Source organism: Mercenaria mercenaria, chromosome 16 (genome assembly GCF_021730395.1).
Source record: "Mercenaria mercenaria strain notata chromosome 16, MADL_Memer_1, whole genome shotgun sequence".
In the NCBI taxonomy this organism is placed as follows: domain Eukaryota; kingdom Metazoa; phylum Mollusca; class Bivalvia; order Venerida; family Veneridae; genus Mercenaria; species Mercenaria mercenaria.
This window is the reverse complement of record NC_069376.1, coordinates 14,140,571-14,166,414: the sequence shown is the minus strand read 5'-3', so window position 1 is coordinate 14,166,414 and position 25,844 is coordinate 14,140,571. Positions and strand designations below refer to the sequence as shown.

The 25,844-nt window shown below is 35.0% G+C and overlaps 1 protein-coding gene across 1 annotated transcript; it reads left to right on the top strand.

Moving 5' to 3' along the window:
* The first annotated feature begins 16,857 nt into the window (after positions 1-16,857).
* LOC128549483 (uncharacterized) lies at positions 16,858-25,492 on the top strand. The gene is made up of 5 exons (XM_053526143.1): positions 16,858-16,964; positions 21,582-21,707; positions 22,799-22,876; positions 23,575-23,674; positions 24,502-25,492. Exons 1-5 carry the CDS (start codon positions 16,901-16,903, stop codon positions 25,232-25,234), a joined length of 1,101 nt encoding a protein of 366 aa, XP_053382118.1. The 5' UTR covers positions 16,858-16,900; the 3' UTR covers positions 25,235-25,492.
* The last annotated feature ends 352 nt before the right edge of the window (positions 25,493-25,844 follow it).

Here is a 25,844-nt window from a genome sequence, read left to right as displayed (position 1 = left end):
AGGCAATTTATTGAACTTAGCCTTTTGGGGCATTTACTGAATTTACCCTTTTGGGGCAAAATTTTTGTCATGGACATTTGTATGGCTTGGTCACTGATTCCCAGGATCAGTCATCAATGTTTCTGGCAAATGGGAAGTTATCGGATTTATTAAAAAGTTAAACTGATTTGGGGCAATTTATTGTATTTAGCCTTTTGGGGCAGTTTTTGAATTTAGCCTTTTGGGGCATTATTTAAATTAGCCTTTTGTGGCAGTTTTTAACGGATTGCTGAAAGGTCGCCCTAAAAGACAATTTGTTCGGTGACTGGTTGACCTAGTGGGGTCAACATGACGAGTGCGGGAACCATGTCCAGTATATCCAAACCATAGAGAAGGCAAATACAGTCGTGAAATTTTTGTAAATTTTTATGAATAAATGTGATAAAACTTACAATAGACTTGCTTTAATTAGTGGTCGACTGGATGTGAAACAACGAAATATCCCGAGTGAAAGCATACTACATAAAATGAATATGAATGTCAATCTTTATTCGCATGTCAGTTTTAATTAAAACGTTCATTTGAAACGAAGATACCCACAGGCTTGCTTTCAGTCGGGTGTTGTTGTTTGACAATTAGTTGACCTTGAATCTCCCAATAATTCATTATTAGCATTCTGAACAGCTCTCGGTTTTCTCTATTTTATGCTATATTTTTATATAGTAATCTGTATGATTTTGTGAATTTTACAATTAAAATACTAGATGGAATGAATATATAGATCTACATGTAATATAGGAAACCCAGACGGTCTTTATCGCACACTTGGTCCTTCCGTATTGTATCCGCTGTAAGTTTTTGCTTTGCTGTAAGATTTAGAAAATTGAAGTAGAAAAAGTGACAGAAGTGGATAATACAAACCAAATTTGGTAAAAAGATAATTCTAACACGACTCATATTAAACAGTTTATGAATCTTTGATAAAATATTAACATTTTACCCCCTACGATTGTTACATTTATAAAATACTGTGCTATACTTCTGTTCAATTACATACGAATTATGCAAGGGCCAAACAGTTGTAAATAAAATATGTAAAAAAGATCCTTTTGGAAGCAAAGAATGCAACCAAGAAGAATAATAGCAGACTAGGTTTGATTGCGAGGTAAGAAATGAGCAACTCCTCTCACGCCCCCAGCATTTCTAAAACATACATGTAATTTAAATTATGACAAAATGTCGTTTGCTCAGTATTCATAAGTAACGTTATAAAAAACAAAAAAAAAAGACAAAAAGAAGAATATCTAACAGGGAATGCCACGTACCAAACTCGCAGCCTCCACAAAACGAAACCCATAGCACGTAGAAATGCATACCACTCGCAAACACACACGCACACGCGCACACACACACGCACAGAGGACAAAACGAATAAACAAAGGAACACAGTGGGACACCGCCTTGGAAAGGTCAGTGGCAAAAACACCACTGGGGAGCTTAAACCGGTTTATGGTGCGCACCCAACCTCACTGTTACCCCCACCATGTTCCAAAATTACGGGACAGTGCAAGTAAAAGTAATCCCCGTCAGGCGAATCTCTAACACATGTAATGGAAACAAAAAGGCATGGCAAGTAAAACACAAAAATGCTCGTGTATAAATATATAAAAAGCAAACCTTAAGAACCAGAAACGTTTACAATAGTAAAATTTAGCAAACTATTTACGTAAATTGTAATAACGGTAGCCTTGTTGAAGAAGTTTATTTGTAATATATTGATTGCATTCATTGAAATCCTTGACATGACTACACGCTCTAGCAAACCGAATTAATTGAGAAATATATACCCCGTAAGATTTAGCCTGAGGAACATCCCCATCATGAGGATGTGACGTCATACAAAAGTTAAGCCAGTATACTGGGTCTAATAAAAAATGATGACTGAAAATTGTGATTATAAGTTGCGGTAGGGTCTGTGATGTACTAGCTCAGAAACTGTACAGAAGCATAGGATTTCATAATAGACTTATATTCTTACAGTGAAAGCATGAATTTCTTAAGATGTAAGAGACATATACACCGCACGTGTGCTTTCCTTCTGGTGAACCTTGTTAGCATGCTCTAAACGCGAATTACCCCCAATTTCCTTTATATAGGTTAGCTTCTCTACTCACTATTCCAAAGCGGGTGCCCCTATTTTCAACTTGTCGACCTGTCTGTCTTGTATTTTGTGTTGCGTATGTTGTCTTGTTTGTTGTTAGCGTTTCTTTCCTCTTTCTCCTCACTCCCCCTATCGCCCCAACCTTTTCCCTTACAGTTGCGCTCCCTTGTTTTTGCAGCACCTACCCCTTAACTATGAGTAAGTTTTCGTGCTAACCTTAATTGTGGCTGCCAGAATCCTTAGCCGGTGCCCGATTGTTGTTTTTATTCTGCATAGAGCTATATGTGTGCTTGTGTGTCTTGGGTGGTGCCCTACAGTGGTGGTGTATCTTACTTGTCTGTTTTATCTGTTTTAGTTAGTTTCTGTAGGTGGGTGTGTTTGTGTCTTGTTTATGAATGTCTGCGCTACTGTGGTTTACGTTGTAGTATAACTGTGTTTAAGGAACATAGTTTCCCTTTGTATATTCATCCTTGTTCTACTTTTCCCGTCAACCCCTCCCCAACTTACATTCTGCCTCTTACCCCTTCCTTCTACTCTATCTATATTTTGCATAAGTTTAAAATGTAGATCTACTTGTTGGATTTTAGAAGCAACCCGTCTGTAATATTTTCCCATTACAGCTTCTTTTTGTTGCGGGCCTACATTGCAAATGCGTGACTCTTTGGCAGTGTTTGTGGTGTTCTGTGCTTCCAAGAAATCGGCTACCCTTATCTATTATATCTTTAAGTGTTTTGAGAAACTTTCCACTGCGTAAATTATCCGCTGTCCGTTTTAAACACTCCACGTCGATAAAAGTTGAAAATCTTCGTTATAGGGAAACGGTACTACACTGTTATTATTTTCTATTTTCGTCTTCATTGGGCTTTTGTTTAGTAATCCAGAAACTTGTAAATTAATGTAAATTGAAAGAAAATAGTAAAAAAATCATTTGAATTATATCCGTTTTATATTTCTACTATATATGGAGTGATGTATATTTCTTATCACTATATCTTTTTAATAACAAAACTTCAGATGCTTATATGCAGCTCTAGTCTTTGCCTGTACCCTGGTAGTCATGACAACTTAGATAACAATATGGATGATGAAGTTTATGAACTGTAAGCATAAGAAAGCCATCGTTTGATGTAGGTTACGTCGTCAGTGAAACGTAGCAATGTTCATCTACATGCTGACTTACTAGTTCGTCGTAATTGATGTCTACGTAATCATGAACCGTTACCGAGCCAGTGCGAAAACTCGGTTCGTTTACGTAATCATGAACAGTTACAGAGCCTGTGCGAACACTTGATTCGTTTACGTAATCATGAACCGCTACAAAGCCAGTTTGAACACTCGGTTGTTTTACGTTATCATGAACAGCTACAGATCTAGTGTGAACACTCGGCTCGGTTATGTAATCGTTGTCAGCGTTACCCACGTTCAAACCATGAACGTTACTCTGTAAAATTCCGCTTAAATTTTCGCCAGCGACTGCCGCGGTAGTTCTTGGGATTTGACTCTGTAACAGCTCACTTATACAGTCGTTGTTAGCCTTTGCTGCAACACGACTTGGGAGGTCACTCTCTAATGATGTATTTAAGCAGTCGTCATCGTTTTCCACTGTACGGTTAGGAACGTCACTCTTAGAACTCATTGTACGGTTAGGAACGTCACTCTGAGAACTCATTGTACGGTTAGGAACGTCACTCTTTGAACTCTTGTAAGGCTATTCTTGGCATTAGTTTCATGTTGTAACCGCTTCTTTCTATAATTTATTAGTAGGATAATAAGTAACAATACATTTGGTAATCATCTTTGACAGCGAGTCAATTTTAGGTGTGACCTGCAGTTTTGTAACTGTCTTAGATGGGCCTACCACACACCGTGACCTGCAGTTTTGTAACTGTCTTAGATGGGCCTACCACACACCGTGCCAAATATGCAACTTTAGCCCATCTAAGAAAACAAAACCAGAAAAGAAACATTGTTTCTTTGATCTGGGTCAGTCTCTAGATCTGTTTGGCTGATTTTCGAAATGTGTGCCCCCCACCCAACTCTGAAAATCCTTCCTACGTGCCTGAAGTTTCAGTATAATAACTTATAAGCTGAGTCTTTTTCATTGCGATGTCAGTTATCGTTCGAGAAGATTCCCCGTTATGTTGGAATATTTTGTTAAAAGGTAAGAATGGGGAATTTTAACGGTATTGTGGATTATGTCGTTAAAAGGTGCATTCCTTCCCTAAATCCGTTATCCACTCATCATTAGTTTAGTCATATCTTCCATATTGCTGATATTTCATTTATTTAATTTCCTTTGTGACATTTTTCGAGGTTGAAAATTATATAATATGATCATAGTAACATAGTTTTATTTAAAACAATGTCTTCTAAACCTTTGGGAAATTTTACTATTTGTGCAATAAAAGAAATTGTCAAATCGTGGCTGGGCTTTTAAAATTCTTTAAAGTCTCTGTGTGCAGCAATGTGATTCTAATATTAATACTGCTTCTGCAGTTTCTAAATATCGCTTAAAAGTTGTTTATATCCTTCCCCGCACTGTGTATATATGCAAGCATTGAATGTACGTTATTTAAAGTATGAAAACCTTTATTCTGACCTTAGTCAGTATATTGTACAGTCTATACGTGCTCACATCCAGTAGGAGCGATTTAATGTTGGTGTTTATATCTATTCAACTAAAATTCACTTTAGTGTAGTGACTGTAAATTAATATCGTAATTCTGATTAAGATGTCTATGTTTAAAATATTGTATATTAAGTGAAAATACCAGTACTGTCATCTATTGGTAGATATTTTGGATAATATAAAAGCTATGTAAAGTAAGGAAATGAAATAATTATGTCTGAAAAACAAAACCTCCGGATCAATACGATGACTCCTGCGACAACAGCTACAATAACAATGACACCCGCTTGAATCGACGTGTAAATTTCTGCTGGAAAACAAAGTGTCCTGTCTGAAAAAGAAACATCAACACTTATATAACTTAAATACATGTTACTGAAGGCTCATCAGTAGGGTTAAACATTTAGTTATAAAGTCATTTGAAAAGGCAATTCGTTTTCAAAATTTGAAAGTAGGTTGGTGTATATATACGTGTTTATCTGAGGTCGATTGTGAAGCAAGTTCTATAACTTATACGTATTACCCTCATCACCTCATTTCAGGTGTTGGACCCCCTCCCACCCCCGTGGCCGGGTGGTTAAGGTTACTGACTTCAAATCACTTGCCCCACATCGGTATGGGTTTGAGCCTCACTTGGGTCGTTGAATGCTTCATGTTAGGATGTCATCGAGCTGGCTTACGGAAGGCCGATGGTTCTACCTATGCCGGTGTCCGCTCGTGATGAAATAATACACGGAGGGCCACCTGAGGTCTTTCTCCGCGATAAATGCTGGAAAATCGGCGTTTCGCCAATAATTGTGTCAGTAGGACATTAAACCCAACAAAATGAATTATTTCAGGTGTTACACAAGGTATGTTAGAAGTTAAATACTGAGTGTCACTCAAGAGAGCTACTGGTTCGATTTTTCACGGCTCTCGTACTTTTATTTATATACTATTACAGTGTAAACATAATGCAGTGGCACGTGTGTTTATTTATTAAATATCTTAACATGATTAAAACATTCTGCGAATTTCAAGCTTATATTGTTTTTCAGAATCATGACAGGTACGTACGTTGTTAGTGAGTTTAATCAAATTCATTCAAGAGCTGTTACGTACCTAAGGTTTGGTTTACATTTCGGTATGCCTGATGCCGGCTTTGTTCTAACTTATCCAGACAAAAAACACTTTACAACATGATCTTAGGGGTTTGACACGGATAACAAAATCGTCAAACCGTTTTCATTATTAAACTGTTTTTTGTAAATACTGATACTTTCAAACAGGACTAACTTTAAATATACCTTGATAGAGCAGTTCCGTAACAACATTGTTCTTTTCAGTTGCTGACATTTCATCAGTAGTCTCAAAAAACTTTGACCTATCTGCACGTTAACGTGACGCCATTCTAGCATAAGAGTGTTTTAACGAAGAAATGCATACTAGTATTAAAATTGGTCAGTTGCAGCACTTTAGAGAATGTGTTATTAAAGTCCTGGTATGTAATAATGCAGCTGGTAAGAGCAAATGCAGATCTTTTAAATGTATGAAATCATTTTAATAACGAGTAGAGACAAAAAAAATGAAAAGTGTGTTTTTTTTTCAATTGTATAATAACTGCCACAAAGTTTAATTCAGGCATCTGTGAATACTCGGGCAATACTTCTCACATGCAGTATATTCTTAAAATGAGACAAATATAGAATCACTATGTACAATGCATCCAAGAAAAGGAGATGCACGTACCGAAAATCTGATCAAATTATCAAACTTTTTCAACACTCAGATGAAAGTACCAGGTATAGTTTACCTGCTAAATTTTTATAATGAACTTGTCCTTCTGTGTAGGCTGATCATGTTTTACACTGGACGCAAATGCAGAATAAATCGTGTCAAGCATGAGTAGGGCTAAAAATCATGCTGATGTTAGTATTTATTGAGTTGTAGCAAATACAATTTTCTATATACAAGTAGAAATAGATGGAGTTCTTCTTCCTTTTATTCCGAGTGGTTGGTTCAGTTAACTCTTCTATTGTGTCAGTCGATATTATCAAGGTAGTGTTCGGAACCGCAGTATGAATTTCAGTTGTCTTTGGTGTAACAGCCTTCGTTACTACTGTAATATAAAAACAGAAAGCAGAGTATGGTTTAACTTGACAATGTAACAAATTTGAGGGAAAAATGCACTTTCCTAACTGCGAAAAGGTTCATTTAGGTTCACAAAATGGATGTCCATCCGGGCTAGAATTGCCAGAATACATTTTGCATCTGAGCTAGAAATATCGTCAAAATATATTTTACACCTGAGTTAGAATGTTTTCAGAATACATTTAACACCTGACTTAAAATCGTCAGAATACATTGTATTCCTTAGACAGAATTGAATACATTATACACTTGACACGGAATTGTCAGAAGACATGTAGAACTGAGTAAGAATGTCAAAATACATTGTACATCTGAGAAAGAACTATTGTTAATATACATTTTACACCTGAGATAGAGTTATTGTCAGAATACATTTTACACCTGAGTTAGAATCGTCAGATTATGTTGTATACCCCAGACAGAATTGTCAGAATACATTGTAGAACTTAGTTAGAATTGTCAGAATACATATTGTACACTGAGACAAAATTGTCAGAATACATTATTATAGAACTGACTTGGTATTGTCAGAATACAGTGTACACCTTAGTCAGAATTGTCAAAATACATTGTACTCCTGAGACAAAATGGTCAGAATACGTTATAGAACATAATTAAAATTGTCTGAATACATTTTGCATCTGAGTTAGAATTGCCAGAATAAATTCTACACCTGAGACAGAATTGTCAGAATACATTATAAAACTGAGTTAGCATTGTCAGAATACTTCATAGAACTAAGTAAGAACTGTCAAAATACATGTTACACTTGATTTAGAATCGTCAGAATACATTGCACACCCGAGACAGAATTGTCAGAATACAATTTACACCTGATTTAAAATCGTCAGAATACATTGTACACCTGAGGCAGAACTGTCAGAATACATCATAGAAGTGAGTTACAATTGTCAGAATACATTGTACACCTGAGTTAGAATTATTGAAATAAATTGCAGGACTGGGTTATAATTGTCAGAATACATTGTACACCTGAGACAGAACTGCCAGAATACACCATAGAAATGAGTTAGAATTGTCAGAATACATTGTACACCTGAGTTAGAATTATTGAAATAAATTGCAGGACTGGGTTATAATTGTGAGAATACATAGTAAATTTGAGTTAGAATCGTCAGAATACATTTTTCATCTTGGTGATAAAAGTGTTTAAATTAATTAAAAGAGCATATATCGTGACAGCAAAATTTCTCAAATGCACATTTTAAGAAAATGAGAACATTTAATTGTTTGACCTTATCGATTTTTTTGTCTGATCATAATTTGGCATCACAGGTAGTGAAATATTGCATACAGTAAAGTTCTAACAGATTTCAATTCAAATATGCTTTACTTGTCAAGTTGATACAAAATAATAAAATGTTTAGTTTATTCATATCTTGTTGACTAACAACATGTGTCTTATACTGAAATTTCTTTTAAAACATCGTAGATTTCAATTTAATCTACAATTCTCAATATACTCAGTATTAACATATTACAAGTGTATTTCTAGTATCCACATAATTTTAACTTATATTATATGGAATCGTATAATACCATATACTAAACACAATGTAAGTCAAAAGCCAAAACTATTTGCAGATTTCCATATGTCTATGTAATATTAAACATTATTATTTTATTTTATACTTCGTACTTACACCTTTTACCATATACTGACAAGCTTTTTAAGTCCCCACAGAATTCATTCCTTAGCACTGCGCATACAAATATACAATCTGTTCGTTTGGAATGACTTCGGTAGTGTGGCCACACTTACAATGTATACCCTGAAAAAAAGTAGGCACTGTCCTATAATTGCTTCCTTAGATGTAGTCTGGGTGACTTCTCCATATGAAGTTTATTTACATGTAACAATACATTTGCAAATTTGGAGACGAACTTATGTCGGGATATTGTCAACTTCTCAGGGTCTGTTTTGTAAATGCGGTCAAATCATCCGAAGTCATTCCAAACAAAAATATTGACTGTACATTTGTGTGTCCAGGGCTGAGAAATGACTTCGAATAATGTGACCGCATCTGCAGCTTTTTCTTGACTCGAAGATGATGTAATTTTTACTTGGTTGGTACTTCCCACTAGTATACACATTAATCTTATCATATTTAGAATACTTCCACCCATACTGTGATTAAATATTTTAAGTTGAATTAAGTATCAACACTATTTTACCCGTGTACCAGCATATCTGTACACTAACGTCTTGCAAACGTTAATACAGTGCGTGCCATGGTTTTCTCGCGTCACCGTCGTCGTGATGTTTTTTTTCCAAATGTGCTCTTTTCGTAACATCCTATGTAACCAAATGGCTGTTGTGCTGTATAGAGATAAGAAGAATATTCTGCAAAAAGCCGTCTCTACCTATTTGAAATTTTGTATAGCCATAGAGCTTCAAATGATTTTCAACGTGGGTTTTGATAAATAAATTGCCATAAGATAGGCTAAAACGAAAATACGATCCGTCTGCATATACGTAAAAAACGTCTGTAAAATGTAGTATTTAAGAAAGGAGTAAAAAAAAAACACGCAAGTTTTTATTAAAGTTGATTCTAATATTTGTCATTGACGGTTCCTGGTATGGCCCTAGATAATGCTTGATATTTTTGTATACGTGTGTTAATGTTAATATTTGCATGTGTGTGAATACTACTGTGTAAGATGCTCCGTGCGTTGTAAATATCAGAATGAAATATTTATATTTTACCCTAGTATAACATTTATTCAATTATTTTAAGTGTAATTAAATGGGAGCGTTTGTCTAGTGGTTAAGGTCGGCCACTCAATCAAGTGGTTGTGGGTTTGTTGGTTCGAGCCCAACTGGGGTCACGACCATGACTTCGCATATAACACAAGTACTGGTTTTTTCCAGAAGCGGACTCGAAAGAGGTTCATATAAGCTTAAAGCTTTCATCATAGTCGAGCTAGATTTTCTAAAATAAATAAGAATAAGCTAAAAACTGAAGTGTAATATTTTATATATTATGATGACCCAAAGATAAAAAACTTAAGGGTAGATTTCCCAGAAGCACAGATGACCCAGAACACAGTATTAGAGCCAGGCGTTACAAGTAGGCCCACGACAAAAAAAATAATGATTGGAAAAAAATTATAGCAGACGGGTTACTTCAATTATCCAACAGCAAGTACATTAAAAACTAAAAAATATCAGAAATATAGTATTTCAAAATAAAACGTTGGTCTCTGTTAAAACATGCTTACGCTAGAATGACGTAAAAGTTTTTGTTGCGACCAAAGAAAGAGCGCTTCTATATTTCATCTACTGTTTTAGATTAAAGGCATATTAGGATTGAAATAGTTTATAGCAAAACCGTGTTTTAACACTAATTATACACTCGGGTGGTAGAACGTCGTGCAAATAATTTCACTCGGGCTGCGCCCATCGTACATAGATAGTGTTAAAGCACTCTTTTGCTATAAATTATTTCTTACATGTTTAAGCGTTCAACAGACCCTACCTTGTGAGAAAAAAAAAGTTACTTTATCGAATGCGGAAAGAAATATAATATCAATAGCAACATTTCTTTTTAATTATTTATATCAATATATAACATTACGAGATATGATACGGATGTACTTACTGTAAACAAAGTGATACTTACATTGTACAAACTTTGAATAAAGTGTTATACAGATTGTCAACCTGAATGTGTTCCAAAACTCCATACTGCGTCCTGCTATGGGCAATAGTTTGTGATTGATACATGTAGATATGACTTATCAAACCTATTGTTTATCTGTGAGTAATTGCTTTTCCTCGGTAATTATTGATGACAACGTCAGGCGAAATATGGTTGTTTGTTACTTATTTGGTCTTGTGTCTTTTGTTTTCTCATAAAAAAGCACAACATGTTTTGTTTTTTGTTTGTTTTTTTCATCCACAGCTTAACGATGAAGAAATAAAAATTGACAGTGGTCAGATTTATTGTTCCGATTTACATCTCTTTTAAATAAAGTAAATTACATTCTTATATGAAAAAGCATTACGTTTCTTTAACATGCGGCTATAATATTCTTTAAAGGTTAAAACACGACAGTCCTCAGGCCATTATTCATTTTCCAGGCCGAATATTACCTCCCGGCCCAGCTCTAGCGTGCGTTAATGTTTTTAATGTTTTTAATACATATGTTTGGTTGCAATACTTAATAAATAGTTAAGGGGGAACTTTCGTCTCAAAATTGCGCATGCGCAACATACGACAATATATGGTAAAAATATAATGTGAGCGCTATACTTATTCTTGCACATTTAGAAAAAATACAGACTTTCTTGACCGTAAGGAGCGAGAGCAGTAAAAAAAATATATATATTTTTTTTTATTTCTATTTTTTTGTTCCTATCAAACTCGTCAAATGGTTCGCAATTCTTAAAATGAAGAACAACACATAAAGTTAGCCTAATCTGAGCCATTCCATGAAAAAAAAATAGATCTATATTTATGAAAAGCAGTCATGACATTTTCACTGGGAGGAAACCCGCAACTATATCGAAATTTTGAAATTGTGTGGTGCGAACCATGTTGTCTTACAACACATACCCGAACACCTTTTCAACTCAGAATTCTAGCTCCAATGTAAATATGTGCATAAACAAGCACTGTAATTCGGCGATAAACAACAGTTTAACGTGAAGACCAATGACAGACCATTATGGCATCCAATAACACCTCCAACGTCCGCTCGACCGCCATGTTGAAAACGCACTGAATATGATGACGTTTTATGTAGCCATTAGTTTCACGCACACGTGTTCATCGTGCGGATATTGATTATGAGTTTTGCGGCCCGAGCCGGTAAGTAATAATCAGTGCGTGAAAGCAATAACCTGCGGAAATCAAACTCATTTTTGTTACTATATGTAGTAACATAAGTATTCAAGAGAATATTATAGACATTGACGCCATGTCGGTTATTTGGCGCCATAGAGGCATAGAGAAAAAATGTCACTTTAGTTGATCTGTTGCTCTACATTAAAGTCTTTTCAAATTCAACGTGATATAACACAATATTTCAACACCTACTCCATACGCAATGGTAGAATAGAAGACAAGCAAAATAATTCATTTAACGTTTATGCACTTTGTGATTATTCCACGGGACGTGTTACCTCTTGTGTTTTTATTGTTGAAATACGGATACGATGACGTCATGTCGACGTAACGTTTGTGGTTCCTTACATGCGCCATTAAATTGAGCATCGCTGTTGCCTCCACTTTTTTTACATAGGGCATAACACGTTCTTTTGCATTAACTACAATGTTCGTCATTAAGTCAGTGCCGTTTTAAGGAACATGTCGATAAAACCGTGTTTGATGGTGTTGCTTGATTGAGTCATATACTTACATTTTTTTTTGTCGTGAACGTTCACTCCAGTGGTCCACTATACTTGTATTGTGTCTGATCCATTAGGACCATCGAGTCAAAAGTTTAAATGCACATGTATACTGCAGTGCATTTGTAACCATGCTTCGAGTTATATACGAAACAGATTTTTGCTAGTGCACAATTCCTACTTCTATTTTTATATTTTGATAATTCACTTAATCGTAGATTTTATTAAAGTTGCGGCTGTAAAAATCATCCCGTACTTGGATTAGGTGTTGGTATATTCCCTGGCACATTTGGATTATTGAGTATATTCATACTAGCAATGTGGATCAACATGCGTCCTATACACGAGTGGCATAACACAGATGGGATAGATATACCAGAAAAAAGGAATAATGTTTCATATGTCATAAATGAATTTGAACCGTATTAAGGAGACTGCGAATCAAGTTCTCTAAAATAAAAGATCAACATCAAATTTGTGTAAGGAGAGGAGAAAAAGGTTTTGAATGCTCAGCCTTAAATTTTGAGAGAGAAAAAAATCAAACGACACCAAATCACAGAAAGAAAGGTTTTTGTCACTTGAAAATTGAAGAGCATATAAATAATGAATATTACTCTACAAGACTAATGTTACTGCACTGATATAGATACACTGAATTCCGGAAAAAGACTGCATAAAGGGGCTAAAGTTCCGGACAGTTCAGCACCTTTAAAATCTCACAATTTTCACACAACTGTTACTAAGCTCCGTGTAAATGCATTTGCAATAATGTCACATTGGTGAAATTTCACATAACTAGGTAAAACGCAGTTTTCAACACTAGTTTATTTTTATTTCTTTACAAATGGCATTCATTTACCTGTTTAGATATTTGCCACATGCGGTGTATTAATGAAACATCAAATAGTTGTGCAAATAGATCAAGGGTTAGGGTTAGGCTTGTCTGTTTGTCCACTCAATTTCTAGAGAAGGCTATTTATATTATATCAAAAACTCGACACATACAACTTTTACAATTCAATGTTACGGTAGTTAACCTGACCTAGAGTGGGCAGAACAACGCTCGGCGTAAAAACTACATATCTTAAATCTAAGAAAAGTAATTTAACATTAACTGACAGTATTTTCTTTATCTTCAGTTTGAAGAACAATCTTAGAGTATTCAATCATATTGTCTGCGTATTTCCTGTCAATATTGACAATTCGAAACAATTCCTTTACGCGATGCATTGTTCTCAGCAATGTGTCCTCCAGCCCAACCGCCTATGACCACATGTTCCACCTAACAAGGTTTTCCCACAGCAGGCTGCATATATTATTATGTTGCCCAAAGGAATTTATCCTTTGTTTGTTGAGCTTAAGAACTTTATTTTTCATAATATTGCATCAAGTTTAGAACAATAAGGTTATAAGTTCCGTTGTGTGTCATCTACGTTTAAGTAGGTAATTTTACTTTCGAGATAATACGAACAGATAGGCAGTAGTAAATGTATGCTCTGGGGTGTTCATCAAAGAAATGAATTTTGGTGACAATTTCTTATTTAAAATATGGACACTGTTTGGACAGTATTTTCTGAGATAGAGAGTATATAAGCCATTTTGGATTTCTCATGAATTCGTTGAATCAATACTACTTCTAAGCACTGTAACCCAATTTTATGACGAATTCATGTGAGTCATTGTATATAAAGACGTGATATGTCCGAGTTCATTTACCACTTTTACCTACCTTTATTTGAATGGATAGCCTTCAAACGTCCAAGTACTATGCTCTGCCATTTGTCACATATTTTCGCGGGTACAGCTAAGAACTTTTCGATCCGAAATGATTATGTCTGTAAGATGCTGTGATGTAAAACACATTACGATGCAATAATTTCGAAACTCTAGTACAAGTCTCTCAGAAAGTTATACTCCAGAATGTTTGAACATCTGCTGCACTATTATTCATGAATCTATCACACTTTTAAACAGGTACAAATATACCAACCGACCCTAAATCAATGAGTTCTATAATATTTTGTCATGCTACATGAAATCCGAACACTACACTTTTACCTTTTGTTTTTTCGTAAGTATATCTTTGGTCATTGATATATACTGCAACATTGAATTGTAAATTTTTATATACGTAGATTTTTAAATATAAATTTGCCTTTTCTGGAAAATGTATGGACAAACATTAGTTTGGTCTGTTGGTAGAAATATTTGATGTTTCATTAATACACCGCATGTCGCATATATTTCTAAATAGGTAAATGAATGCGATTTGTAAAGAAATAAAAATAAACAAAGCTGAAGACGTGTTTTACCTACTTATGTGAAATTTCAACGATGGAACATTAATGCAAATAGATTTATATGAAGATATGTAACAGTTCTTTGAAAATTGTGAGATTTTTAAGGCACTGAACTGTCCGAGATTGGGGTACTTTATGAAGGTTCAATTTTCATGAGACACAACCCTTTCTTATTATTATTTGGTGTCGTTTTGCTTTTTTCTCTCAAAATGTAAACTACGTGTTAAATGTTAAAACTTAATTTCTCCTCTGTATACAAACTTGATTTTGATATTTTATTATTAGAGATATTGAGCCGCAGTCTCCTAAATGTAAATTTATTTATGAGAGATAAAACATTATTCCTTTTTTCTAGAGAACTATCCCATCTTTGAAATGCGACCCTCATATATGACGCCTGTTGATCTACATTGCTAGTATGAGTACACTCAATGATCCAAAGAGGCTATAGGGAATATAATAACAAATAATGCAAGTACGGGATGATTTTTTACAGTTGCAATGTTCATAAAATATAAAAGAAGATGAAATATCAAAATATAAGAATGGAAGTAGGAACTGTGCACCAGCATATATATCTCTCTCGTAAATAACTTGAAGCAGTCTGCAGATGAAATATAGTATACAAAGTCTTGTACATTTAAATTTCATCTTGACAAAAGTTACTACTGAACCTTGTGCTTTAATCATGTTTGATATAATTAATGTCCGCTTGTATTGTTTTCTGATGCTTTCCATTTAATTTATAAAACTTTAGGCCGATATTAAATATATTTTGTCATATATTTGTGAAAATATGAACTTAATGTCTGAAATTGAATATTAACAGACATGATTCAATTGAGTCCCTCATGAGAGGTAATGAAACCTTCAAGATACATAACGTTCCCTAATACCGCTTTAAACATATCTCTTACCCGCCCGCTTAGCTCAGTAGGTAAGTGCGTTGGTCTACGGATCGCGAGGTCGTGAGTTCGATCCTCGGGCGGGGCGTACGTTCTCCGTGACTATTTGATAAACGACATTGTGTCTGAAATCATTAGTCCTCCACCTCTAATTCATGTGGGGAAGTTGGCAGATACTTGCGGAGAACAGGTTTGTACTGGAACAGAATCCAGGAACATTGGTTAGGTAAACTGCCCGCCGTTACAGTCATGACTGAAATACTGTTGAAAAGCGGCGTTACACCCAAAACAAACAAACAAACGGACTCTTATATAAACTATCGTTGAAGGATTCCATGGTCTCAATGGATCCGTAGAACACTGGGACGAACGTTATTGGCTGCCACACACTAAGTAAGAATGAAGTTAATACAGCCTTTTAGAAGAACAATATAACTGAGCAAACCTTTACCGGACTCGATGTTATTGAGACTGCTTAACTTGCAACTCTAGTTATGTGCCCTATAGCAGCTGTCTAGATTAATAACTGCTCGGAATATAAAACTGAATGGTGTGACAAGAAATGTTAGTATAGATCTTAATCAAGTAATACATCAGACTCGGTTTTATCGTCTTGTTCCTGCTGCAAACGGCACTGACTTAAGCGAACATTGTTGTTATAGTAGTAGACGTAAATGGATTACGTGATTACAAGAATACTGAATTAAGTACAATGTATGGGCTTGTGAAGACAGGTTATCTTATTATTGGTTATGCATCATTTTAACCAAATTACACAGAAGTATATCGAGACATGAGGAAGGAAAAAAATCCTTCCAGAGAATTTCGTGCACGTACTAGAATCGTATATATCTAAGAAATAGAATCATGTTTCAATATAATATTTAATGCAAAAAGGAACGTTTTAGGTCCTAGTATGTCTTTTATGTAAATAGACTTGTGGAGGCAACAACGAAACACTATTCCATGGCACATGTAAGGCGCCATGTACTACATGTATAGGTCAACATGACGTCAGCGTATCCGTATTTCAACAATAGATACACGGGAGGTAACTCGTACCGCGGAACAATTTAAGAGAGAGTAAATGTTAAATAATTTAGTTTATGCGCCTTATTATAGATCAGTGTATATGAAAGTATGTGTTACAATGTTTTTGATTCTGAAAAGTTTTAATGTAAATCAAATGAAGTGGCAACTTTCTCGGCGCCTGGTTGGCGCCAAATAAACGGCATGACGTCTATGTTCATGCTCCTATATAGATGTAGCCGCATTTTATAGAACCATAAGTAACAAATAATTATAATTCGCCTAAAGCTGTCATTTACAATTACTCATGAAAAAAAGAATTACTCACTGATTTACAATAGGTCTGATAAGTCATGTATCAATCACAAGATATTGCCGTTAGTAATACGCAGTATGGAGTTTTGGAACTGTTTCAGGTTGGCAATCTGTATAACATTTTATGCAAAGTGTGTGCAATGTAAGTATCACATTGTTTTACAGTAAGTACATCCGTGTAACATATTGCAATGTTATACATTGATATATCTTTCCGCATTCGACAAAGTAACTTTTTTTTCAAGGTATAATCTCTTAAACGCTTAAACATGTTACTTTGAAAAACTTAAGTTCTGATGTTTTTTATGAGCTTGCTGTTGAATTTTTGAACCAACCCGTCTGCTATATTTATCAGTTTCTTTTTGTTGAGGGCCTACGTTGTAACGCATGGCTCTAAGACTGTGTTTTTGGGTTCTCTGTGCTTCCGGGAAATCTACCCTTAAGTTTGATCTATTTTAGGTCATTGGGATATTTAATATATATATAATGAATGAATGTTATACTAGAGTAAAAATTAAAAATTTCATTCTGATATTTACAGAGTATGGGACATCTTATATTGTATGTATACACACAATGCATTCACCACATCACCAAAAACAAAGTAAAGTTATAACATCATTATCAAGGGCCATGCCAGCACTGACAAATAATCGAATCAATTTGATTAACACTTGCAATTTTCTTCATTCCTTTCTTCAAGATGAATTAAATTTACAACAATTCATCGACATGCCGGTATTCTATATTTCTAATTCTTTTTTAGTAATTTATACTAAAACCCCATATTGATTTTGTTAAAAGCTTTAAGGCTGTGTACACTATTATAGATAGGAAGATACTTTTTTTTTTTTTAAAATATACAAAAGATATTACACTGGTCAAGGCTATCCCACTGGTCAATGGTATCCCACTGCTAAATGTTATGCCACTGGTCAACGTTATCCCACTGGTCAATGGTATCCCACTGCTTATGATACATTTTATTTTGTTAGTGTTACCGTTTATGTAAACAAATTAAAGGTGGCAGAGTTACACCACTTTTGCTAACAATTCCGAGATATTGTTAACTTTTCCGGATTTGTTTTGTAGTCGCAGCCACACTATCTATATCCATTCCAAACAAATTGATTGTACAAATTTATGCGTAGGGCAGAGAAATGAATTTCGTGGAAGGGTGGGGATAATGGACTTAAAAAGCATTGATTGTCCGTATATGACATGATGTACAAGATTTAGTTTACCAAAAGGTTCCTTCTAGCGCATATTAAGGTATTAGGCCCCTAATAGTAATGTTTAAGAAATGGCATTTGCTTGGTATATTCTTACAGTTGACCGTGCTTTACATTGTGTTGCAATTTTTTAAAAACTTTTACCGTGCCGTTTTTTATAAATTTTGTATAATTAATGGTATTTCCTCAAGCTCAAGTGGGGACAAATTTCAAAGTGACGGCCTTTATCTAAAACGTTTACAGAGAATTCATTTTCCCATTATTTTTTATGAAAGAAACATCAAACTATTGGTAAACATATATAAAACTTAAAATAAAACTGTCAATATCATCTTTTTTAGGGTGCCTCAAGTAAACGGGTTTAATGTGACAGCACTCTAACTACAACATTGAAAAATTTAGGTCGAATGCTGTGAGTCTGTTTTGAATTTTGCTCGCTTCATTCAAAAATAACCTTGGAGCAGAAGTAAAACCTACCTATATTTCTTCCACAATATGTAATCTAAAGATTGAAGGCAAAGTAAAGAACTTTGACCGTATGTAACTCAGTATTTTTAAAGATGTCTAACTCTACCCCTTCTGTTGCAGAGGTAAATTCACTTTGAACAGCAAGAAATCGCTTATCAAATGATTTTTCCCATTTTTATGCAATAAATCATTAACAAGTCTTGAAAGAAGTGAAAACTTACCCGAAAAAAATGGAAAATAAGGGAAAAAAATGTTTGTTCCTGTGGGGTTTGAACCTACGCCCCTCTGAAAATTGCAGTCAAGGTAGGTTTATGGTAAGAATTGAATACTCTTCAAAAAGAAGGTACTCTTATGGGCTAACTTAATACAATCGAGGTTGGCGCAAACTATTGTATCTGTTCTTTATTAATACACTACAATTTGCCAAGCCTCGAATGTTTTTAGGATCTTTAATAAAACAATTATAAACTATGTGTTTTGCTAGTTTACGTGCATTCTTATCTATTTATTACAAAAATACTTAAGAGTTATTTCACACAAACATTTGTTTAACTTAGAATAATAAACAAACATCTTTAGATGAGCGATTCTACCTAAATATTATCAGCGGACAATAAATAATAAATACCATCACTCTGTCAAAATTTCGGGAACCAGTGTCGACGGCTGTGCTAGCGGCACAGGTCAGAATTTGGTCGTATATTTGCCTATACCTAATTAGCAAAAGAAAGGTTTTGCCAAATGCCGGTAATTGCACTGTACAGCTCCAGAACGACTAAACCAGGAGAAAAATGGTTTTTATATAAGTCGGCACCAATAAACTAATGGATTTGAAAAAGTGCGCACAAAATGTTCACAACTTGAAAATTGCAAAACAATTAATCAAAAGGCATGAAATTACAAAGTTTGAAATATTTATAGCTCAGTAAAGTGAAGAAATGCATGATACAGTTCTTGATAAAAACAAGGGAAGTAATTGAAATGTTGTAATCCGGTGATGGTACGTATCGTGCAATAGCATTCACAGACACGTGAAAAATCTCGAAAAACTTTATTAGTACAGTATACATGCTTTGATGGTAAAATAATAAAGTTGGTATGAAACAAAATCGTAAAAAGAACCTCTGGAAGCAGCGAGGAATGAAGCCGAGAAGAATAGTAGTAGACTATATTTTGGGGCGGGAGTCTATTTTTAGATAATGAATATTCATTTAGTGAATCTCGATTCTACAATATGACATGTAAGATTTAGGAGTTAGATAACTCTAGTTTAAACTAAATTATTGTGTTTTTTGTAGGTTTGTTTATTACGTAGTTGTATTTCACTAAAGATTGACTTAAAGATGTGTAAAACACATTGGCAAAGAGGTTATTTGTAATGAATATGCATGAGTACAAAATGCCGGCACCCTGCCGGAATTCGGATGCCTTTGATAATACCCTTGTATTCATTACCTGCTCAGTCAAGTTTGACATGTTCACCATTAGTGTTCCTTCTCATGAGAAGGAACAATAAGCAATCTAAGATAAAAACAGTAATATTTGATCTAACAGAGACATTTGAGCTTTGCCATCTTTGCTAGAAATAGTTTTAACTATTGGCCGGCATTGTGTTAAGTATATGCTGTTATAAGAAGTGTTAATTCAATACCATATGAGTTAAAATCAGGTGGATATTAGAAATATACTCGTATAATGTTAATATTAAAAAAGTAAGAATTGTATATCAAAATGAAATTAGTAGTGATTTAAAAGGCATTATCATTTTCTATCAAATTGACAAGTAAAACATGTTCGAATTGAAATCTATTAGAATTGTACTGTATGCATTGTCTGTAATGCCAAATTATGACCAGAAATTATTTTTTTTTTACGAGTAGGTTGAAGAATTAAATGTTCCTATTTTTTTAAATTGTGCCTCTGATAAATTTTGCGTCACGATAATTCTATAGTGTATTCTTATCTCAGGTGTACAATGTATTCTGATAATATTAAGTCAGATTTACAAAGTATTCTGGAAATACCAACTGAGATGTAAAATGAATTCTGACAATTCTAACTCAGATGTACATGTGCAATTTATTCTGGCAATTATTACTCAGATGTACATGTACAATGTATTCTGACAATTATTACTCAGATGTACATGTACAATGTATTCTGACAGTCCTAGCTCAGGTGTACATGTACAATGTATTCTGGCAATTATAGCTCAGGTGTACATGTACAATGTATTCTGGCAATTATAGCTCAGGTGTACATGTACAATGTATTCTGGAAATTCAAACTCAGATGTACATGTACAATGTATTCTGGAAATTCCAACTCAGATGTACATGTACAATGTATTCTGACAATTATTACTCAGATGTACATGTACAATGTATTCTGGCAGTTCTAGCTCAGGTGTACATATACAATGTATTCTGGCAATTCTGGCTCAGATGTACATGTACAATGTATTCTGGCAATTATAGCTCAGGTGTACATGTACAATGTATTCTGGCAATTATAGCTCAGGTGTACATGTACAATGTATTCTGGAAATTCAAACTCAGATGTACATGTACAATGTATTCTGGAAATTCCAACTCAGATGTACATGTACAATGTATTCTGACAATTATTACTCAGATGTACATGTACAATGTATTCTGGCAGTTCTAGCTCAGGTGTACATATACAATGTATTCTGGCAATTCTGTCTCAGATGTACATGTACAATGTATTCTGGCAATTCTAGCTCAGGTGTACATGTACAATGTATTCTGACAATTCTAGCTCAGATGTACATGTACAATGTGTTCTGGCAATTCTGGCTCAGATGTACATTTTCAATGTATTCTAGCAATTCTAGCTCAGATGTACATGTACAATGTGTTCTGGCAATTCTAGCTCAGATGTACATCTAAAATTTATTCTGGCAATTCTAGCTCACATGTACATCCATTTGGTGAACCTGAATTAACCTTTTTGCAGCTAGGAAAGTGCGTTGTTTTCCTTCAATTTTTTACACTGTCAAGTTAAACCTTGCTCTACTTTCTGTTTATATATTACAGTAGTAACGGAGACTGTTACATCAAAGACGTTTGAAACACAGACAGCAACAGTTACTCCAAACACTACATTGCCAATATCTACTGACACGATAGAAGAATTAACAGAACAAACCACTCGGAATGAACGTAAGTAGAACTCCATTTATCTTTTACTTTTATGTAGAGTTGTGTTCGCTGCATTCAATAAATGAGCCGTGCCATGAGAAAACCAACATAGTGGGTTTGCGACTAGCATGTATCCGGACCAACCTGCGCATCCGCGCAGTCTGGTCAGGATCCATGCTGTTCGCTAACAGTTTCTCTAATGGCAATAGGCTTTGAAAGCGAACAGCATGGATCCTGACCAGACTGCGCGGTCGCAAACCCACTATGTTGGTGTTCTCATGGCACGGCTCAAATAATATTATGAGTAAGTTCTTTAACTAAAATTGGCACCTATACTGATTGGTTGTTGAAGAAGATGAAACTTTTATAGTTGGATCTCTTCATATCAGTATAATAATAGAAAAATTATAGCAAAAGAGGTTAACATTTTGCACGATGGGCGGTATACGTCGGCTCAATAAACGAGTGCACAGCCCTCGTGAAATTTTGTGTACGACGTATTACCGCCCGAGTGTATAAATAGTGTTAAAACACGGCTTTGCTATAAATTATTTCGATTCTAATATGCCCTTAATCTAAAACCGTGCCCTCGTGAAATTATTTGTACGACGTATTACCGCCCGAGTGTATAAATAGTGTTGAAACACGGCTTTGCTATAAATTATTTCGATTCTAATATGCCCTTAATCTAAAACAGTAGATGAAATATAGTAGCGCTCTTTCTTGGTCGCAACAAAAACATTGTCGTCACCGTACGTTAACGTGAAGTCATTGTAGCGTAAGAGTGCTTTAACAGAGAAGAGCATATTAGAATGAAAAATCGTATCAGAATGTACTGCATGTGAGAAATATTGCTTTAACAGATTCGACTTGATTAACCTTTGTAGCAGTTATTGTATAACTGAAAATAAAGACTGTTCTCTTCCTCCGCCATTTAAAATGGGTTTCATACATTTAAATGGCCTGCATGAGGTTCTTTTAAGATACATTATTTCATACGGGGACTTGTATAATGCATTCTCTAAACTTCTGTTACGCGAGATGGCCGCAGTACTCGTATACTAAGTTTGATTGAAACGTGCATACTTTACTAAGTATTTTGTATTTCACAGTCACCTCTACATTAGACACTTCTGATGCAGTGCCAACAATTGAAAAGATCCATGTTCCTACGGAATTGCTCTATCAAGGTACATTTAAAGTTAGACTTGTTTGAAAGTATCAGTATTTACACAAAATAGTTTGATAATGAAAATGGTCTGATGATATTGTTATCTGTGCCAAACCCCTAAGATCATTTTGAAAAGTATTTTTTCTTGATACGTTAGAATAAAAGCCGGTATTAGATAAACAGCCGATGCATGAATTTGATTATACTCATTCACAACGTAAGTAACTACGGTAACAATTATTCTAAATGGTTAAAGTAAGTCTGAAATTTTTGCAGATTGTTTTAATCATGTTATAATATATCATATATAAACACACGAACCACTGAATTACGTTTACAATAGTGTATTAGCGGGCACCTGGGTAGAACCACCGACCATTCTTAGCCAGCATCTGTCGTGAAGAATTCAAGACCGAGTGAAGCTCGAGCCCAAATCGATGAGGGGCAAGTGGTCTGAAGTCAGCAACTTTAAAAACTCGACCACGGAGGCCCAAACACCTGAAAAGAGTAAATGAGAGTAATTAGTATAAATTGTGGAAATTTCATTAAAATCGACCTAGATACACGAAGCATAGTATACACCAAACTATTTTCAGTTTTCAAAATTGAATTTCCTTTTCAAATGACGTTATAACTGACTGCATAATCCTACTGATAAGTCTTCAGTAACATAGTACCGGTATCATAGTTATGTTGGTGTCGATGTTTCTTTTTCAGACAGGACACTTTGTTTTCCAGCAGAAATTTATACGGCGATTCAAGCGGGTGTCATTGTTATTGTAGCTGTTGTTGCAGGAGTCATCGCATTGTTCCGGAGGTTTTGATTTTCAGACATACTTATTTCATTTCCTTCCATAGATTTTATATTATCCAAAACATCTACCTAAAGATGACAGTATTAGTATTTTCACTTAAACAGTATTTCATACATAGACATCTAAATCGTAAACAAGCCTTTTCAAAAACAAAATACACTTTGTATGTCAAGATAATAATTTACAGTCACTGTACCAAATGTTGGGCGTACAATATTCTGACTAAGGTTAGAGTTAGGGAAAAACATACGTTAAATAGTGTACACTCAAAGCTCATTATTACCTTTTCAGCAACATATTCCAAAATCTTCTCAAACGAAAACCAACTATCGGTGGCATCGCAAACGAACAACACACAACAGATTAGTTATTAGACTGCATCTCATTTATTGTAGAACGTAATGGATCAATGAATCAAAGTTTGCACAAAGTTAAGAGTCATTCCTGAAACGCCATTTTGGTTACGTATTGGTCGTATTCTGGATCATATTTTTAGCAATATTACACTCTTTAAAGGTTTCACAAATAGGTAGTTAGAATTTCGTAGAGACAATGTTTTGATACTTATTTTTTCTATAAATGAGCCGTGCCATGAGAAAACCAACATAGTGGGTTTGCGACCAGCATGGATCCAGACCAGCCTGCGCATCCGCGCAGTCTGGTCAGGATCCACGCTGTTCGCTTTTAAAGCCTACTGCTATTAGAGAAACCGTTAGCGAACAACATGGATCCTGACCAGACTGCACGGATGTGCATGCTGGTCTGGATCCATGCTGGTCGCAAACCCACTATGTTGGTTTTCCCATGGCACGGCTCAAATACATTTTAGAAAGAAACAGTTACAACATGAGACTAGTTTCAAGAATAGCCTTTACAAGAGTTCAAAGAGTGACGTTCCTAACCGTACAATGAGTTCTAAGAGTGAAATTCCTAACCGTCCAGTGGAAAACGATGATGACTACTTAAATACATCATTAGAGAGTGACCTCCCAAGTCGTGTTGCAGCAAAGACTAACAACGACTATATAAGTGAACTGTTACAGAGTCAAATCCCAAGAAGTAACGCAGCAGACGCTGTCGAATGTTTAAGCGGACTTTTACAGAATAACGTCCATGGTTTGAATGTGACTCACGCTGATGTTAACAACGATAACATAACCGACCCAAGAGTTCACAGTGGCTCTGCAGCGGTTCATAATTACGTAACCAAACCAAGTGTTCACACTGGCTCTGTCGCTGTCCATGATTACGTAAAAGAACCGGGTGTTAACACTGTCTCGGTAGCGGTTCATGATTACGTAAACGAACCGAGTGTTCACACTGGCTCTGTAGAGGTTCATGGTTGCGTAAACGAACCGAGTGTTCACATTGGCTCTGTAGCGGTTCAGGATTACGTAAACAAACCGAGTGTTCACACTGGCTCTGTAGCGGTTCATGATTATGTCAACGAACCGGGTGTTCGCACTGTCTCGGTAGCGGTTCATGATTACGTAGATACCAATTACGACGAATTAGTAAGTCAGCGTGTAGATGAGCATTGCTACGTTCCACTGACAACGTAACCTAAATCAAACGTTGGACTTCTTGTACTTACTCTTTATTAACAACTTGCCAGATTGTTGTCTAAGTTGCCATGACTACCAGGACTCAAGCACTCAGGCAAAGACACGCGCTGCAAAAAGGACACAGCACCTGTTTACAAAAAAATGAAAATCAAGTTTTAAATCTTTTAAAAAATGCACTCAAATGTAATTATAATAATATATTTCTTAAAAACCAATCTAAGTATATAATGTTAAATAAATATGTATAAGTCATTAGCATTTGATATTTAAATATTAGAAAGGTATATGATAAGAAGAATACATCACTCCTATAGAGCAGAAATATCAAAGGAATATACTTCATTTGATTTTTTGTTACAATTTTGGTTTTATTTTAATTTACATTTATTTTACAAGTTTCTGGATTGCTAAACAGAAGCCCAATGAAGATGAAAATAGAAAATAATAATAGTGTAGTACCTTGCCTTATAACAAAGATTTTCAACTTACATCGACATGGAGTGTTTAAAACGGACAGCGGAAAATTTACGCAGTGGAAAGTTTCTCAAAACACTTAAAAATATAATAGGTAAGGGAAGATTTCTCGGAAGCACTAAACACCACACAC